At 35.4% G+C, this 18650-nt stretch overlaps 2 protein-coding genes across 3 annotated transcripts in view; both read left to right on the top strand.

Moving 5' to 3' along the window:
• tax1bp1b (Tax1 (human T-cell leukemia virus type I) binding protein 1b) overlaps positions 1–18650 on the top strand; it is a 350945-nt gene that overhangs the window by 236347 nt on the left and 95948 nt on the right. The window lies entirely within an intron of this gene.
• creb5b (cAMP responsive element binding protein 5b) overlaps positions 1–18650 on the top strand; it is a 166510-nt gene that overhangs the window by 75395 nt on the left and 72465 nt on the right. The window contains exons 6-7 of the mRNA XM_087286902.1: positions 11912–12038; positions 16124–16234. Coding sequence (XP_087143028.1) covers positions 11912–12038; positions 16124–16234 — 238 coding nt within the window. The remainder of the gene's footprint in view (positions 1–11911; positions 12039–16123; positions 16235–18650) is intronic.

The following is an 18650-nucleotide window of genomic DNA, read 5'->3' as shown; positions in this document are numbered from 1 at the left end:
TGGTTTCTAAGGTGTTGCTAGGTGATTGCTAGGGTGTTCTTAAAAATTCAACTACTATGGCTAATTATTAAGGGTAATATTCAAGAATTCATGAATTTTCTTCTGTTTTTCCTAATCTTTTTAAAGAATAAACTATAACACTTCTGGATCATGTAAAATACTTTTTACAATATAAAAATGCAGGGTTCCACACAACTTATTTATGTCATACCAACACAAATCGATTATATTAACTCAGCGGTGCTCAACCCTGTTCCTGGAGATCTACCATCCTGCAGATTTCAGTTGCAACCCATATCAAACACACCTGCCTGTAATTACCAAGTGCTGTTCAGGTCCTATTTAATTGGTTCTGGTGTGTGTGGAGCTGAACTTTGCATGAAAGTAGATCTCCAGTAACAGGGTTGAGCAGCCCTAAGTTAACTAAACACTTTTACAAATATATGTGAATTGAATAAAATAAAAAATTATTCATAATAAAAAATTAAGTTGTCCCAATAAAAAAATCTCAAGAATTGTGTTGTTTCAGCTTATTTTAAACAAGTAGTTTGAACGAGTAAAAAAAAAAAATATGGTCACACTTTACTATAAGGTTCATTAGTTAATGTTAATTAATGCATTTACTATCGGGAACAAACAATGAACAATACATTTACTACTGTATTTAGTGTAATTTCTATTTTAACTCAATTCAATTCAATTCATCTTTGTCTCAGCTTAACATTGAAGTTCTAGTAAATGTAAACTGTGTCAGTCCAGTTTTCCGAGTTGAAGTTCAGTTTAGTTGATTTCAGCGTGGTTTAGTTTTCACTGCTGGAAGTCCAAACACTGAAGAGTAAAGTCTATAAGTCCCAAACCTAGCAAGCCAGTGGCAACAGTGGCAAGTAACAAACTTCACCAATTGGCGAAAGTGAAGAAAACAAAAACCTGGAGAGGAACCTGGCTCAGCTGGGCATAACCATTTCTCCTCTGGCCAAACTTCTTGTGCAGATCTGCAGTCTAGGCCCTGGAGCCTGGACAACCCTAGACGTGGCTGGTGTACAGGCTGGCCCACAAGATCAGTGCGAAGACTTGTCTGTTACTGTATTTTTTCAGGAATTAGTCTGATGCTTTCCACTCCTCCATGACCACCACAGCTTCAGCTCAGGATACGGCCTGGTCCAGGATTATGGAGATCTCTGGAATAATAAAAACAGACTAACATAAGCGTAGATGCCATTTAAATTATAACGTCTTTTGGGAATTGTTCCCAGCTCCAATTGCCCTAAATAATGCAGACTAACAATTCTTTAGACAATTTTGATTTCAAAAGCGTTTGTGTTTTATGTGTATGCTAAAGCAAAGTTAGTCTTTAAATCTAGTTCTAAGCTGACAGAGTGTATCTGCTTCCTGAACTGTGCTAGGAAGGCTGTTCCAGAGTTTAGGTGCCAGATATGAAAAAGATCTACCACCCACAGTTGATTTTGATATTCTGGGAATAATAATACATTTTATTACTACACTATTTACTAGACTTACTTGCAAATGTTAATAATTCATCGTGCGACTTCAGATGACCCTAGAATGCTATAAACTTTTTACACAAAGAGAGTGTAGTTTAATGTCTTAAAATCTTAAAGACTTGAGGCTTTCTAGGAAGGTCAGTGATGTTGGATTTGGTGCCTGTTAGCTCAGAGTGAGAATAATAGTGGAGAATCCTGTTAAAATAGAGAGAGAAGAGGCAAAAGACAGCGAGGAATAGAAAAGGAGGAGTGATGTCATGTTGGAACAGGGAGACAGTGTGTGCAATGTGAGAGGAGGAGAGGGTCAGGATTGCACTGTATGTGTGTGTGTGTGTGTGTGTGTGTGTGTGTCTTCTGTCCCAGTGCCCACCCCTCACCCTCCGGGGGTCTTATTATCCCCTCTGAAATGACAGCCTGTCATTAATACAAAGTATACAGTAGACCATATGCACACTAACACACACAGACGTGCACTTGATTTACAGCTGCATTATTTTTGGAAGTACGGAAAGTTTAGTCTGTTTTGATATTTTTCTGCGTTCATAACAGGTTTATTCTTTCCTCTGTTGACACACACTCTTTATTTCTCTCTTGCTGAGAGGCAGGTGAGCGAGTTTGACAGGGAACCTGTACAACGTCTAAAGCCCCTTTCTTCCTTTTGGTTAGGCTGAGCTCTTAATTAAGACTGTTTCCTGTTCGCTGAGTTTTAATGTGCAGCGGGACCGGCCCGTAGAGAGTTGCCCTGCTCTCTGTTTCTCTGTTTCCCACTCTCTTTTTCTCCACCTCAGTGGTAACAGGCCAAGACTTTTTTTTTTTTTTTGGCTGAATGGCAGTTTAGAGCTTAACTGTGGCTCTTGTCTACTACAATAATTAAAAAATGAAGAATACGCATACACTGTAAAAAGCGATAAGTTGATTTTGCGTGAAAAAATTAGTGAAATTTGCATAATTATACAAATTAGGTTAAAGGACAAGTGTTTTGTGCCTCCAGAATGTGTCTGTAAATTTTCAGCTCAAATTACACGTCAGATTATTTATTATACTTTTCGGAGTGTTGAAATTTACTGCTCTAAACAAGATGTAGCTGTTGTCGTTGCCTGTGGATTTAATTGTACAGGTAGTTCTTCCTGCCCACCTTTTCCACATGCCTGTCAGTGTGTTTCCGTCTACATTAGATAAACAGCACTGTGACAGACATGAAGGAAGCAGATCTCATCTAAAATTTGTGAGAAATACTACAGTACTTTCCCAATGATACACACACACACACAAACACACACACACACACACACAGACACACACACACACACACACACACTCACACACACACACACACACACACACACACACACACATACCCAACATGCGTTTATTTTCGCATTGTTTTTGCATGGCAAATGTAAAAAGATATACATTAATATCCACTGCTGTGTGCATATCTGTTGAGTTAATGTACAAAAAAAACTGATTTAATGTCCACAAACCAGGATTGAAGCATCTTATTTTATAATTGTACTGACATGCTGCTGTGATGATAAAGTAAAGATTGTAAAATTGCTGTAATTCATTACACACATGCACTGTTTTAAATTTGTAAAACTCACTGATCACATTTGATGATGATTGATGATCACTGAAAGCTGAACAGATCCTATTTTAACGTCAGGAAATTGAAAAAAAAAGAAACTTATTGTGTTTATATCACTCCAATATGACGGTGGACACTCTATACCTACACACAGTTCTGTCTAAACAGCTTCCAAAGGATAATTTTCATCATAGGTGCCCTTTAAGTCAACTTAACAGTTCCAGGTTGCAATGGGTTTGCTAACCTTGTTTTTAAATAACTCCAACTTGTTGCTTTTAAAGGGCTACGAAACCCCCCTGTTTCAGCAGGGTGTTTTCACACGTCTAGTTTGGAAAAAGTCATGAAAGTGGGTGACTCCAGCTCTGTTTAGGTGGGAGTGTTGGAGGAGGGAAAAAGGGAAGGTTTTGGATAAAAATGCGAGTTTCGGTTTGGGCACACGCTGATTTTCACAGAGGCAAAACAAACACAGGCACAGAGGAGAAAGACAGTGACTGTGTTAACATGGACATCAGTAATCAAATTATTTGCCAAATTATTAATTTGTGGACTTTAACTGCAGGTTGGCACTTTCATTTTCATTCATGCCCCCTGTGACAAATGAGATATTGCATACGAGGAACTGCTGGAAGAGTGTAGCTTTAATGGAATGTTTAATACCGCACGGCGATTGTGAGGAAAAAAAAAAAAAAAACTTTCTGTAACTTGAGTAGGTATCGTCAGAAAGCTGTGTGTGTATAGACTTTGCAGTGTTTACATGTTCACATTCAGAGAGCAGCATTTACAGCGGATCTTTCAGTCCATAATATTTTAGTGATATTACCCTACTGTAGACTTTAGCCACATTTACACTAGTGCGTTTTAGTCTTAAAACAGCGTTTTAGAATGAAAGCGATCCGCGTCCACTCTAGCGTTTCACCCAGCGTTTCTGAACATCTCTCCGTCTACATTAAAACGAAGAAAACGCTTATCACGTGACAACACACACTGAGACACACACACAAGGCTGCAGTGTGCCTTGAGCACATACCCAATTAAGAGCTGCTTTTAAATGGCCATTATTGCTTATTAAAACTGATATTCAGTGAAAGAGAGGCTATGTTTCGTATTTTCAATGAAAATGAAAGGAGGCAGTAATGTTATAGGCTCCGTTTTGTTATAAATATGCACAGTAAAGATGACGCTCATAAGTTAAGTTGCTAATATCAAAATGAAAATAGGCAGTTCCTCACATCATGTTTTAATTTTATTGTTAAGACAAAGCAAAGCCAGGGTGATGTGAATGACTGTATAAAGTACACTCGGGAGTTTGTTTTCCATTTCAAACTTGCGTAGTCTGAACTTACACAGAGAGGATGCAGGACTGAACTGTGTGTGGACTACTTAATATTGAGGGAAAAGCCCCAATCATAGGCGAATGTCTGCAGCCACGCCTCCATTTTCAGATTTCTCCATTTTCCCCCATCCACACTGAGATGGAGCAGCAGCGCTTTAGATTGAAAACGGCATCTTCAGCGTTTCCAAAATGCTCTGTTTTTGGATGGATGACGTAACCGTAGCAAAACTTAAGCGTTTTAAAACTGTAAACGAGGCCTTAGTAACTAAGAAATTATTTTGACCAAGTTATGTCTTTAAACACTGAAAGAGTACTGCTGACAATACGAACTAACTTTCCATCTGAATAAACAAACAAAGACCACTGATCGCTTACTTACCAAATCTGTAGAGTCAGGACAATCAACACCAACTGGAACAGCATCTTTATACTAGCAGCAAATCCGTATTGCACCATTTCCAGATGTGAAAAGCTCTCGGAAAAAAAAAAAATTATCTTACAAACGTATTTCTGCCGCATGTCGAGTGCACTGTAATACACACGTGAGATCAGCTGTGCTCTTTTAGCGGTAAATGAAAACAAAACCTTTGATGCAGCACATTAATAAATGCAACACTGTCGACTCACTGATCTCCAAACAATTCTTCTTCTTCCACTTGTTTTGACAACACAGCGTGGCGTCTCTCTGCCGTCTGAACACTGTAACAGGTAAAAACAGTCTTCGAAGCTATCATACATTAATGAAGTTGCACCTCATTCACAATAGAGCGCGCTGATTGGTTTGAACCAACTCTTTGTCATGAATTAATGCTGCACACTCAGAGATGTTACGAAGCACGATGTACGATGTATTTTTTATAAAAAAACACTATAGAAAAATTTATCAGCATACATATTTTGCTGACATTCTAAAGTGTCCTCTGAACACTTTATTGTTCCATGAGGTGTTTTGAATGGCAGTGTAGCCGTTGTTATTTGCTGCAGTGTACTGTAATTGCTGTTTGCAGAATGCAATTGATATTAGCTTATTAAGTGGAGTAACACTGTAAAACACAAATTTATAATGTATTTGCCATCTTTTTGTCTTAATTCTATGGATCCAAAATGAATTTCTGCAGAATTCTGTGTCTTAGCACTGTCTGAGATTTTGTGATTAGCACTGCCAAGCTACGTAAGCTAAGTATGACTATGCAAATAAAAGAACAGTGTTCCTATATGGTGCTATTGCAGATATTTTAGAAAATAGCAGACACACAAAGCATTTGAGAAACCTGCTGTAACATGTTTACTTTTGTATATTTGACTTTAAGCAAATGCAAATGATATTTGATGCTTCAGGGGAATATCACTGCAACAATGTCAGAATAACAATGTCAGTTTGATTATGCTACTCACACAGAGTTATATGATCCTTTTAGAAGACTTGTAATACAAATTGTTAGACTTTTTTACAGTTTAATACTGGTAACGTATGGGTTCTTCCTAAAATGTTGACCTAATTGCCTTATGTTATGTTTTTTATTATATTGTATATTTATATTTGTCTGCACACACTTTGTTTTTATTATTAATTTTTTGTTATGCTCTAGGGAGGCTATTTGATATTTATTAATTAATTAATTAATTCATTCATTCATTCATTTTCCTTCGGCTTAGTCCCTTTGTTCATCAGGGTTGCCACGGCAGAATGAACCGCCAACTTATCCAGCATATGTTTTTCATAGTAAATGCCCTTCCAGCTGCAACCCAGCACTGGGAGACATTCACACTCATTCACACTCATACACTTTTGCTTGTTTTGCCATGCACCTGATTTATTAAAAAACTTTCATTAATTATCATTAATTATTAAAGACGTATGCTTATTATTATAAGATTTTGTTTACTAGTATGAAGTTTTGAGGATAAAATGAAACATTTTCTTTCAAAATGAATACACATTCATCCGTAATTTATATTTGATTACTTACGTATATCAAATTTCAAGTTCTCCTCACTTTCACTACAGTAAAGCTGAAAAGTACGATTACTTTTACTGGAGTAATGGGTTAATTCGAGTATTTGCACTTTTACTCACATCTTTGTTACACAGCAATTTTAAATTCAGCCAAAAAAATAAAATAAAATAAATAAATAAATATGAAAAATAAAGTGCATGCAGTCGTTCTAATGAGTTGTTTTCCCCCTATTCATGAACAAATGTGACGTTTTTGTGGCCATTTCTTGAAATATCAACTAAATCAATACTTTTTGGCTACAATTTACTTAATATTTGTTAGATTACTTGTAATGATTTAAAAAAATCTACATTAAGTAAAAGATTAAGAATATTTAAATCATTCCGTTTAGTTCCTCGTTTATTATCTGAAATACAATTTTACGTAGGAATTTCTCTTTATTTTTGACATTTTATATCATATTTTAAAAATTACGCCAGTAAATTTATTAAATTTTACCATACTAAAAAGTAAAACTTCTTCCAGTTTTATTTTCCAAAAAAAGCAACATCCTAAAGGTGAACTCTTCCGTTTTAAAAAAAAAGTGAGCTAAATCTTAACGTGTATGTATGTGTGTGTGCGTGCGTTTTAGAGATGTGAGCTTGTTCAGCATGTGATGGATTGGGGTGTTAGACACAAATGACAATATGTCAGAATGTTAATGACCGTATGTTCGCGTGCATGTGTGTGTGTGTGTGTACATGCACAGTAATCATGCAGTGTAAATGCTGCTATTTAGGCCGGATAAATACAGGTGTTTGTTCAGGTGGAGACTCCCTCCTTTCCCTTTCAGCTGTCCGTCAGGCCTCCAATCAGACCCAAATAATGCTTGTCATCTAAGGCTAAAGGTTATTCAGACAAGCTGCATTTCTCCACACTGCGTGGTGGTCCAGTCCAACAGGCGGCATTATAGTGAAGTTAGTGAGTGCTATTTTTGACACGTTGGACCTAAATATCAGTGCGGTTAGTGGAAAGGGCTGGCAGCTCCATGCAAACCTTAAGAGGAAGTTGTGTGGTTGGTGTGTTGAAACTGCATATTGTGTGTCACACCTCGGGTTGAACGTTTTGTAGACGTCGATCGTCTATTATGCTATTAACCGTTCACAGGAGCTTGAAGGGTTTACTAATTGTTAGAGAGATTTTTTTAACAAGCTGATATGTCAAATTCTTCTCTGCACCTATTATTTGTGATCATCCACACCCACTCTTTTATTGAAACACGCAGGGTTTGATCAACCTTCAGGCAAGAGCCAGTAAACCTTCATTGAGAGCGTCCAGCAGAACATTTCATGCTGAGAAACTCTTTCTGTGGAAGCCTGATTGAGTGGGATTATTTCTTAAAGGGATGGTTTAGATAAGCATTTAAATTCTGTTGCCATTGTCAAAGACAATAAAGTCTGTTAAAATATTGGGTAACACTTTGTTTTGATGGTCCATTTGAGTATTAGTAGATTGTATGCTTAATTTCTGTTGATACTGCTCCTTGTAGTCCCAAAACTTTGTTCACTGCAAAAGCCAATGTCTGCCTTTGCATTGAACTTTGAGCATCTTAAATTTAGAGATGTTGCTTATGTTCACACAGCTATTACACATGAACTAAAGTTTAAAATATGATATCGTAGTCGAAAATCCATTTAAAGTGCCGTTTAAAGGCTTAACAAAGACACTTGTGTGGTTAAATTAGGCAAGTTAGATTAACTAATCAAGTCATTGGAGATCAGTGGTTTGTTCTGTAGCCAATAGAAAACATTATTTCTTCAGAAAACAATATTTCTTAAGGGAGCTAATCATAATATAATCTTAAAGATTTTTTCCAATAAAAAAAAACTGCTTTCAATCCAGGTACACTAATAATGATAAGAATTTCTCCACAAGAAAAAAAGAATTAATGCAAAAACATTTTCCAGTGGGGGATAATAATTTTTGTCTAGAATTTTATATATTGCCGAACATTTTGGGTTACCCCTTTTAATCATAGAACTCATGTGTTCCAATCACTTCCGTTGCTTTGGATGTGTAAATTCAAGCACTAAGGCATGCAGAATACTTCTAAAAACAGTAGTAAAATAATAGGTCTCTCTCAGGAGCTCAATAATTTAAAACGTGAAACAGTGATGGGATGCCACCTGTAAAATAAGTTCATATATGAAATTTCTTCACCTAATATTCCACATTCAGCTGTATTGTAACAGTGGAGAAAATTCAACCTGTGATGCACAGAAGGAGTCCACAACTTTCTACAGTACATGCTACCAAACATCCTGTGGCCTTCAGATTAGCTGATGGACATTTGTAGAGGGCTTTATGAAATGGGTTTTCATGGCCTAACAGCTGCAGGGATTAAACACCAAGTCCAATGCAAAACATCTGTTTGGGAATAGACACTTTTTTTGTGTTCCAAAAGCTTGCACAAACATTTTATACTTTTACAGCGCTGTCAGCACTATTTTATGTTTTTTCAAATGGTTTTCTACAAATTTACACCAACATTTTGGGGTACACCTCTGCATGTGTGTATGTGAGGCTTTTCAATTTCGGCAAAAAAAATCCCAAAATAGCTGCAGAGCTTCCAATGGGATATCATTATAAAATGCTATCAGTTTATTTATTGAAATAAAAATATTACATTTTAAATTAATTAAAAATAACATAAATAAAAAAATCCTATAGACTTAAAGTATGTGCACTGTAAAGAAACTGTAAAAACAAGCAGGGGCGGGTTTAGTGATTTTGAGGCCCTAAGCAATTCCAGCCATAGAGGCCAAGTCCGGAAATTCACCTTTTAACTAATATTTATTTATATTGCTGTTATTTTTTATTTAAATTTTTTTGTATCACTTCACCTTCTTTTTAACATTTTAAATAAGTGCAATCACGGTGGCATAGCACAATCGCCTCACAGCAAGAAGGTTGTTGGTTCAGGCCTCTGCTGGGTCAGTTGATGTTTCTGTGTGGAGTTTGCATGTTCTCCCTGTGTTCATGTGGGTTTCCTCCGGGTGCTCCAGTTTTTCTGCATGGTATAACAGGTGAATTAGGTAAGCTAAATAGTCCATAGTGTATGTGTGTGGATGTTTCCCAGTGATGGGTTGCAGCTGGAAGGGCATCCGCTGTGTAAAACATATGCTGGATAAGTTGGCGGTTCATTCTGCTGTGGTTCTGTGATTCTTTGTTATTAATCATGGAATTTTCCACAATGTTTTCTTAATAAACGTAATGTTTACACCAAATGACATTTCAGCTGCATTTTATATGACAGTATGTGTACTTAACGTGTACTTACACTGTACTTGCCTAAGAATGTACTGGCTTATGTAAGGTGGTTAAGGTTAGGCTCGTGGGTAGGTCTAGGGATGGTACCTAGTTATTACCCAGGTTATTTAACACAATGGCAGTTCAAGTTTAAATGAAACCTTGAGTGAAGCCACTCCAAACACACCACAATATATATATATATATATATATATATATATATATATATATATATATATATATATATATATATATATATATATATATATATATATATATATATATATATTTCCATTTTAAATAATTATTATAAATACATTGAAATATACTTATTTATTTTCAATAAATTTAACAATTACTTTATTATTATTTTTTTATACAGTTATTATTATAAATAAATAACAGAAATCAATCCTAAATGTAACTTAAAAACAATGTACCAACACAACTGGAGTAATATTCCAAGACTTTTGCATGAATATTAATTATGACAGTTCTATACAATACAAAAAAAGTTTTATAGAATAATCTGTTGTCTTAGACCCAACTCATGGCCAAGAATTAATGTTATGAAGTCTTAGTTACCACCCTGACTCATTATTCCTCCTTTCTGCTTCATAGCCATGCTAAGTCAAAGTAACATCATCATCATATGAAAATTGTTTTAGTTATGTCGACTTGCATGTTGTCGCAAATCAGCATTCATGTAAACAATCGGGATCAGCAGCAGCACGTGTGAGGCATGAGGGAATGACTTTCTGTGCACATGTGTTTTCACCTGCATTGTTTTGGATGCACATAAAAAAATAACAAACTTGCGTGAGCAAAAGATGCCAAATGTGAATAGCCACTAACATCTTTATCCTGGCATAACCACTCTAAATTAATAAATTAGCATAAGGTAAATCTTATTTCAAAGCTTTTACTGGGGAACTTTTTTTTCTCCTCAAGCTGCCCCCAGCAAGATGGCGCCCTGGGGTGCGTTTCCAAAAGAACGACATAACTCGCAGCTGAACAAATCATAGTACAATGCATCATTTGGAAAAAGAACGATGTAGTGATGAGTGTTTCCCAAAACCTGTAGTTTCTCTGTCGCAGATCCATATTTGAACCACGTTCGTTGTACAGTAAAACGCCCACAATAATGCTCTAAACGGGATGAAGTAACTACTTTAGAGAAGAACTCCATCATTTTTTTTGTGCAAATTATGTTGTTTTATATGCACACGCATAAAAAAAACTCCAATGTTAGTTTTGGTAAAATCATGCACTTGTTTTCCATATGAACTAAAATGTATATAAATGGCACATAAATGGCCAATGTTTCCTTTGCAATTCTATAGAGAACATACTTAATCAATAACCTGCTATATATTAAAAGCATTAACGTGTGATTTGTTTTCAAAGGCTTTGGAGACGTAACATAAATTCTGCTTTTCAATAATTGGTCACCTATAGATTTTGTCCTAAGCCACGGCTGTGTTCCAAATGATATCAATGTTTTCAAAGTTCACTGCGAAGGGAAGGCAAATGTAAACATTAAGATCGATAAAACTGAACTGTAAAAATAATTTGAAAGCAAATTATCCCTAAGAGTGATGACTTTAATGCTTTTTTTATTATTCCAAGTTTAAATGTTAGAATGTTCTAAATGAATAGGACATAAGGGGAGATAGAACACAGCCAGGACCTATATTTCTAACTTCAGTTCCAGAGGTGTAATTGCAAGCTACAATGCGAATTTTCGTTGGAAAGACATATTTGGGAAACACCAAATCAACGAACCACTTTTTGTTTGTAAAGACAGAACTTGCGACCTTAGTTGGCTAACGATGGTTTTCAGAAATGCACACCAGGGCGATCACTCATATTGCCCATTCCTAAATCCGCCACTGATGTAATGATTATTTTAACAAACAATTCTAAAGAACTTTTATAACTGTTGTACAGATATTTACAGACTGGAACCCTCATGTTAAATATCCCCTGAACATCCTGCAAGACATCAACAAGATGATAAATAAACATACATTTTTCAATGAATTATGTTTTTAAAGAAAACCAAATGAGGCACTGAAAATTCTTAGGAACGATGACAAACCGAAAGGAGAACTGCCAGTGTGATGCAAATTCCTAATAACAGCAAATATTTCGTGTTTTCTGACGTCGGTTTCCTCAGAAGCTTATGACAAAACAGGCACCCTATCTGAATAGTTCTTTCTCTTTTGTTTCTCTTTTCTAGGCCAGTCCCGGGTTCTCTTTCCTCGTTGCTGCACCTGAGGAACAGACAGCGACAGCCACTGCCGGCCTCCATGCCTGGCACACTGCCTGACCCAACTATGCAAGGATCGTCTGCTGTCCTGATGCCTGTGAGATCATAAATACAGCCACAAACACACACGATGTGTTTACACACTTCCCAGTCATGCTTTCCTGACAACCGAAGCGCATTAATACGTGCTCATCTTTCATAACCTCGTTTTCAAGGCTTTCCTCAGCAGCCTGCTTTAAATGAAAGCCTTTCCTATTGCTGTGGCCATCAGCATCACCAGCAGAGGTGTCATTTTTTACAAAATCTGCTTTAAAGAGTCCCTATTTTGCCTTATAAAAGGTCATATTTTAGTTTGGGGGTCTCCACTGTGTGTGTGTGTGTGTGTGTGTGTGTGTGTTTGTACATCTCTTTGAGAGTGTGTGTATAATTTTTGTGCAAGTGTGAGAGGGTGCATATCTGTGTGTGTGCTTGTATGTTTGTGTGTAAGCCTGTGCATATGTGTGTTTATGTGTATGTGTAATTGTGTGCATTCTGTGAGTGTGTCCGTGCCTGTGTGTATGTTTTTGAGTGTGTGTGTGTGTGTGTGTGTGTGTGATTGTGTGCATCTCTGTGATAGTGTGCATGTTTGTGTTTGTGTATATGTGACTGTCTGTGTGCGTGTGTGTCTGAGCCTGTGTGTGAGCGTGTGTTTGTGCATGTATATATTTTGTGCATGTGTGATGTGTGTGTACATATTTGAGTGTGTGCATGTGTTCATGTGTGAGTGGTGTGTGCTTGTGTTTGAGTGTATTTGTGTATATTTGACTGTATGTATGCCTGATTGTGTATGCATATGTGTGTCTTTTTAAATGAGTGTGTGTGTGTCAGTGTGTCCATGTGTGTGTCCATGTGTGTGTCCATGTGTGTGTGCGTGTGTGTGTGCGTGTGTGTGTGTGTGTGTGTGTGTGTGTGTGTGTGTGTGAGTGTAAGTTGCCCATATCAGGGTTCTAATGACAAAGCATATGTTCTCATTGTAACATAAGCCAATGCACATTGTCTATTGAGGTAAAAGCAGAGAGTTGATTAAATTAAAGTAGAACTTTTTTTTCTCAATCTGGATTGACATCCCAGGAAAAGGGTGCTGGGTGGGGGGATATTTTTAAACCAAATATTCCTCAAATAATTACAGGGGACTGCTGAACTTTCCCACTGCTATGGGTCATCAAGGGGTTGGGGGAGATCTTCCGTTTTAATAACTGGACAACCAGTTTCTCTCATACATACACACTTTTGTTTACAATTTTACCTGTCCACTCGCTCAAATGTAAATCATCAGTGGAAACATTGAAATCTTCAGCCGTTTGATCAAATTTAATTGAGATATACTGAATGAACACATTCTGTCATGCCCACATATCTGAGCTTTGCTTGTGGTCTTGTTAATAGTATTAATTCACAATTCTGCAGTTTTCATCTTCCTTTCTCAGCTTTCTTGCAGAAAGACACACATAAAACCACACTTTACATTTCGCCACCTTAGAATTATAAAATATAATAATTAATTAATTAAATATTTATAATTAATAATATAATAAACCAAGACTGACAAGCAATGTATTGAACACCTGAAATGTCTTCTCAGCCATTTATAAAAATACTGCATAGGAACTATCTATCGATTTATACAAATGAAACCATTATAATTAATAATAATAATAATGATGATAATAATAATAATAATAATAATAATAATAATAATAATAATAATAATAATAATAATAATGAATCATATATTAATAATATAATAAACCTGCACTAAATGTGCATGTGAATTTTTATCTGTTGATGTCCTCTCACAGATGGAGACAGAACCGAATATTTGTACTCAGGTTAAAATACAATTAAACTGCTAAAATAATACAAGTTTTAATAAATAGTTATAATCGTTTACAAATTACTCTTTTAAATACTTTTGGCCACTTTTCATGTCAGTCAAATCACCGCTTCGGAATCGCGGTATACTTTATATATTATATAAAAAAATATTCAAATATATTATATTTATTTGATGAAATAATATCTATTTTGGTCTATTTTACTAGCGCCTTAACAGTTGAGAACCACTTAAAACACACAGGATATACAGCAATACACAAATATCTTTTCAAATGAAAAAGAATGAATGCAATAAAATATTGCAAAAATTATTATTTTCTATATAAATATAAAAACCACTGCCTCCATGCCTTCTTCATCTTGGGGGGCTTCTTTTAGTTAATTCTTGACAACTTGCTTTTGTATAATATTATTATTGTTATTAGTATTATTTATTATATGCATATTTATATTTGTTTTATTAAAAACAAGCTTAAATTTGTCCCTCTGTTTTTGGACCTTATGGGGCATAGCATGAGTGTTTGGATATAACTCTTGGTTATTATTCTTCATTTATTCGTTTGCTGGAAATTAGTACTGAATTTAGAAATAGTTTTGAAACAAATATTTGCACTTAACAAACAAAATTAATTATGTAGGCTAATGGATGTCTGTGCGTACAACACCGTTTCCTTATCTATGAAAGAAAGAGAAAGTGAAAGTAAAGACAGATTGGAGGAGGCTCATTCTAGCATTGCAGATGGTCTGTTTAACTTGCTAGTACAGAGTTCTGTTTTTCCACTTACAAAGTCCATCATGTAAATAACAAATGTGCCATGGCATGACGCAAGTGACTCTTAAAGGGAATGGGAGACGAGATTCTGATTGGTTTATTCTCAAAACACACCCACACTCTTATTAACAGAATAAGCTCAACCCTGTTAGACCATGCGCTGTGGTGCAGAGCTTATTTTTCCATCCTTAAAATAGCAAAAGTGTATTCGGACACATCCTTAATGCTTTTTTTTTTCTTGTTCAAATTAAGCATACAAGGCTGTGCTAAATATTTTATCCAGTGCATATGTAAATTTTTTTGCAATTAGTATGATAACATTTATTTAATTATATGCTTTATATGAATTATTTGTCTTTTGAATTAAATTCAGTTTTTGCCCTTCAAGTATTAATATTAAATCTAAAGACTTTAAAAGAAAACAGACAATCTGCAAATGAGTTTAATAAACACTGAAAAATGTTTCACTGACTATAAATACACAATTATTTCACATTTAATATATTACCTTTTTCAACAATGCAAAATTTAACACTTTATCTCAATATCAATAAATGCTTCAAATCATCAAATTTACACACATCTTTTCAGTTTCAGTTTTTTTCTCAATTTTGTGTGGTGTGGCATCATTTAGTTGACTCTTGATTTTGTGTTTCTTTCTGATCTTTCCTGCTGTCAATGGAGCAATCCAGCGAAATGACAAGGAAAACTGATCCTGATGGGTCCTTATGCGTGCATTCGAAATGTTGATTGGCTCACAAAAAGAACCTTATAGAACCAAGCTAGAGTTCAGCTATGTAGATAAAACTTTTTAAATTTTTAATTTTTTATAAAAAGTCTATTATATTATATCAACAAAAAAAGCAGTCATTGTTGTTCTAGTTGTTGTTGTTTTAAAGTATTGCTGTTGTTGTTGTTGTTGTTGGGCAACCTTTAGGCAACCTTTAATAATAAATTATCTAATAAAAAGAAAAAATGTGTTTTGCATTTTTACACACAAATGCTTACAATATGTATAAAAATATTGTAAAACTTCTTTAAAACTTGTCCAATAGCAGATGTATTTTTCAAACTCGATTGAATAAGCATTATCAGTGGTTATCAGCTGACAGATATGGGCCTACTAGTAGGCTTAGAAAGCTGTTATTATCTATCCACATGGTTAATCAGCTATAGATTCCATATGGTTGCAGCAGGAAGTTAACAAGAATTATTTATATTTAAATTTTCCATTACTCGTATTTTATTAATGTCTACCCCTACCCCAACCCTAAACCCAACAGTCACAGTAATGTAAAAAGAGATCAGGATCTGGAGTCTTCCCTATTGGTATAGCTGATCAACCATGTGGATGAATGATAACAGCCTTCTGAGCCTACCAGGCCCCTGCTGGCCCATATCTATCAGCTGATAACCACTGATAACGCCCATTAAATCGAGTGATAACATTCAAAGCATGTGCAGATACATAGCTTTATTTTCTTATTGGCTTTATTCGTTGATTCTGATGTATTACATTTACATTTGTGGCACAGATGGAGAGGCAAATGTCTATGGGCTCCAACATGATGGGCATGCAAGGCCCCGCCCACAACAACTCATGCTCCTCCCCTCATGTTCCATCCATGCACTCAGAGGCAAAGCTGGTGAGTCAGTCAACACAAACACACACACATGCACATGCTGAATGGGGACATTAAACTGTTTTATTTGCAGAGACTTCTACATTTTCTAAACTTAAACCTACTCCTTACTGAAAACGTATATCAGTTGCCATCTGTGATTTTGATTTGAGTTCGTTTTTATTATCTTCTGTTTTTCTTTCTTTCTGTTTCTCAAATGCACTGCTCAAAAGCACATGCACACACATAGACACTTGCGTCTTGTATGGCAGCTTGTTCGATGTATATCTTGATGCCCTGGACATACACTTGTGCTTGTGCTGCTTGTTAGCACTAGTTCAGCCTGGCAGTGATCTCATCAGAAACAAAGCCTTCAGTCAGGGCTCAACGAGACAGAGAGAAGGAGAAAAAAAATAAAAACAGACTGGTGGAGAAAGGGGGGAGGAGGTTCTAGTAATTAGTAATACATTGTTACGCAGTTTGTCCAAATGACAATCTGATTTACAATCTGTATGACAATGTACTGAACTTGTAACTTGTACTGAACTATTAGTGGTTTTGGTCCTTTTTGTGTTTATTCACCTTTTTGTTTCTACTGACATTTGTGGACTGTCCTTGATGATGTTATCCATGCGGTGGAAGTACTTTAAAAAATGACATTGGCTGTTTTTTCAAACTAAATGAGCTAAAACAATACAATACAAAATGTAATTTGAGTCTATTTGCTTTATGTTCAATTTACTTCAATTCATAAAAAACTATTAAGTTAATAACTTATAACAATACGTTATAATAAATTGAATAACTGAATTCTTTCATGTTGTCCTAACACCAGTGTTGGGGTAGCGTGTTTTACGTAATAATATTACTTTTCTAAGTAACGAATAAAGTAGCGAATTATTTTACAAAAAATAAGTAATATATTTGAGTTACTTTTTTGAAAATTTAAAACGAGTTACTTTTTAGTTCAATTAATAATTGCTGAGTTATAATTATAGTAGTCACAATGAATCCTGCAGTCAATGAGAAAATGTGTTCATTACTTTGAACGCATTGAAGAAAAAGAAAAGGGAGATTATATTTTCAATGGACAGAGATTTTACTTAAGACAAATGGTACAAAAGTAGCAAACACATTGCTTTAAACTTTCAATAATATGTATATATAGCATGTAGAGCTCTAGAGTAAGGAAGTTCTCAGATAACATTATCCTGTAAAACATTAATTGCAGAGCTCCTTAATTAAAAAAAAAAGGTAAAAAAAAATGTTTTAGTTCTGAATGAGATCAAGCCTCAACCAGGTAATACAAAGTAAGACAAACATGACTAAAAAGTACTGTAACACAATACTTACCATAAAAAGTAACGCAACTAGTTACTTTTTTGGGCATTTACTCAATATTGTGCATTACTTTTCAATAGTAACGTTCCCCAACACAGCCTATTCATTCATTCATTCATTCATTCATTCATTCATTCATTCATTCATTCATTCATTCATTCATTCATTCATTCATTCATTCATTCATTCACTCATTCATTCATTCATTCATTCATTTTCTTTTCGGCTTAGTCCCTTTAATGTGGGATTGCCACAGTGGAAAGAACCACCAATTTATCCAGCATATGTTTTACGCAGCGGATGCCTTTCCAGCTGCAACCCAGCTCTGGGAAACATTTATACACACTTCATCACACTCACACACTACGGATAATTTAGCAAACCCAATTCACCTGTACCGCATGTCTTTGGACTGTGGGGGAAACCGGAGCATCTGGAGTAAACCCACGCCAACACGGGAAGAACATGCACACTTCACACAGAAACGCCAACTGACCCAGCCGAGACTCGAACCAGCGACCTTCTTGCAATTATATGGAACCGAGCTTTTTTTACAGTGTAAAAATGACAGAAGATTGATGAATTCTCAACATGAATGACCTAATTGTATGTTTATTTTGCATCACTTTTTTATTACTTGCATGAATTAATTTAACAGTAGAAGTATTGAAGCTGCCATTTTGACCATTTTTAAAAAAAGACTCTTAAACTGTAAATGAAGAGTTTGGTTGCAAAATGTGATAAACACCATTTTTTGACATTTGAATTTTATTATTGGAAATCACTGTTCAGATGTACCACTTCTATGTGTGAATTGCTGCCATTAATGACATTTAAGAGTGTACATTTTAGGCCTACTACAAAATATATTTCTTCACAAAACGCAATATCCGCCAGACCAGTTTCTTTACAAAGTGCGATATAACAGTTGTAGAACGTTCAGGATGGTCCAAGTTTGCTCACTGATTTAGGGATAGAAGATGAAGCCTTCAAAAATGTATAAAAACACTACAAAAGTGGACAAGAATAAAATACTTCTGCGTCTGTCAACAATACACAAATGCAGCAGAGAACGAGTCTCCGCTAATGTCAAGAGGAA

Source organism: Danio rerio, chromosome 16 (assembly GCF_052040795.2).
Source record: "Danio rerio strain M-AB ecotype USA chromosome 16, GRCz13ab, whole genome shotgun sequence".
In the NCBI taxonomy this organism is placed as follows: domain Eukaryota; kingdom Metazoa; phylum Chordata; class Actinopteri; order Cypriniformes; family Danionidae; genus Danio; species Danio rerio.
The sequence above is the reverse complement of the archived record's forward strand: the minus strand, read 5'-3'. Positions and strand labels throughout refer to the sequence as shown.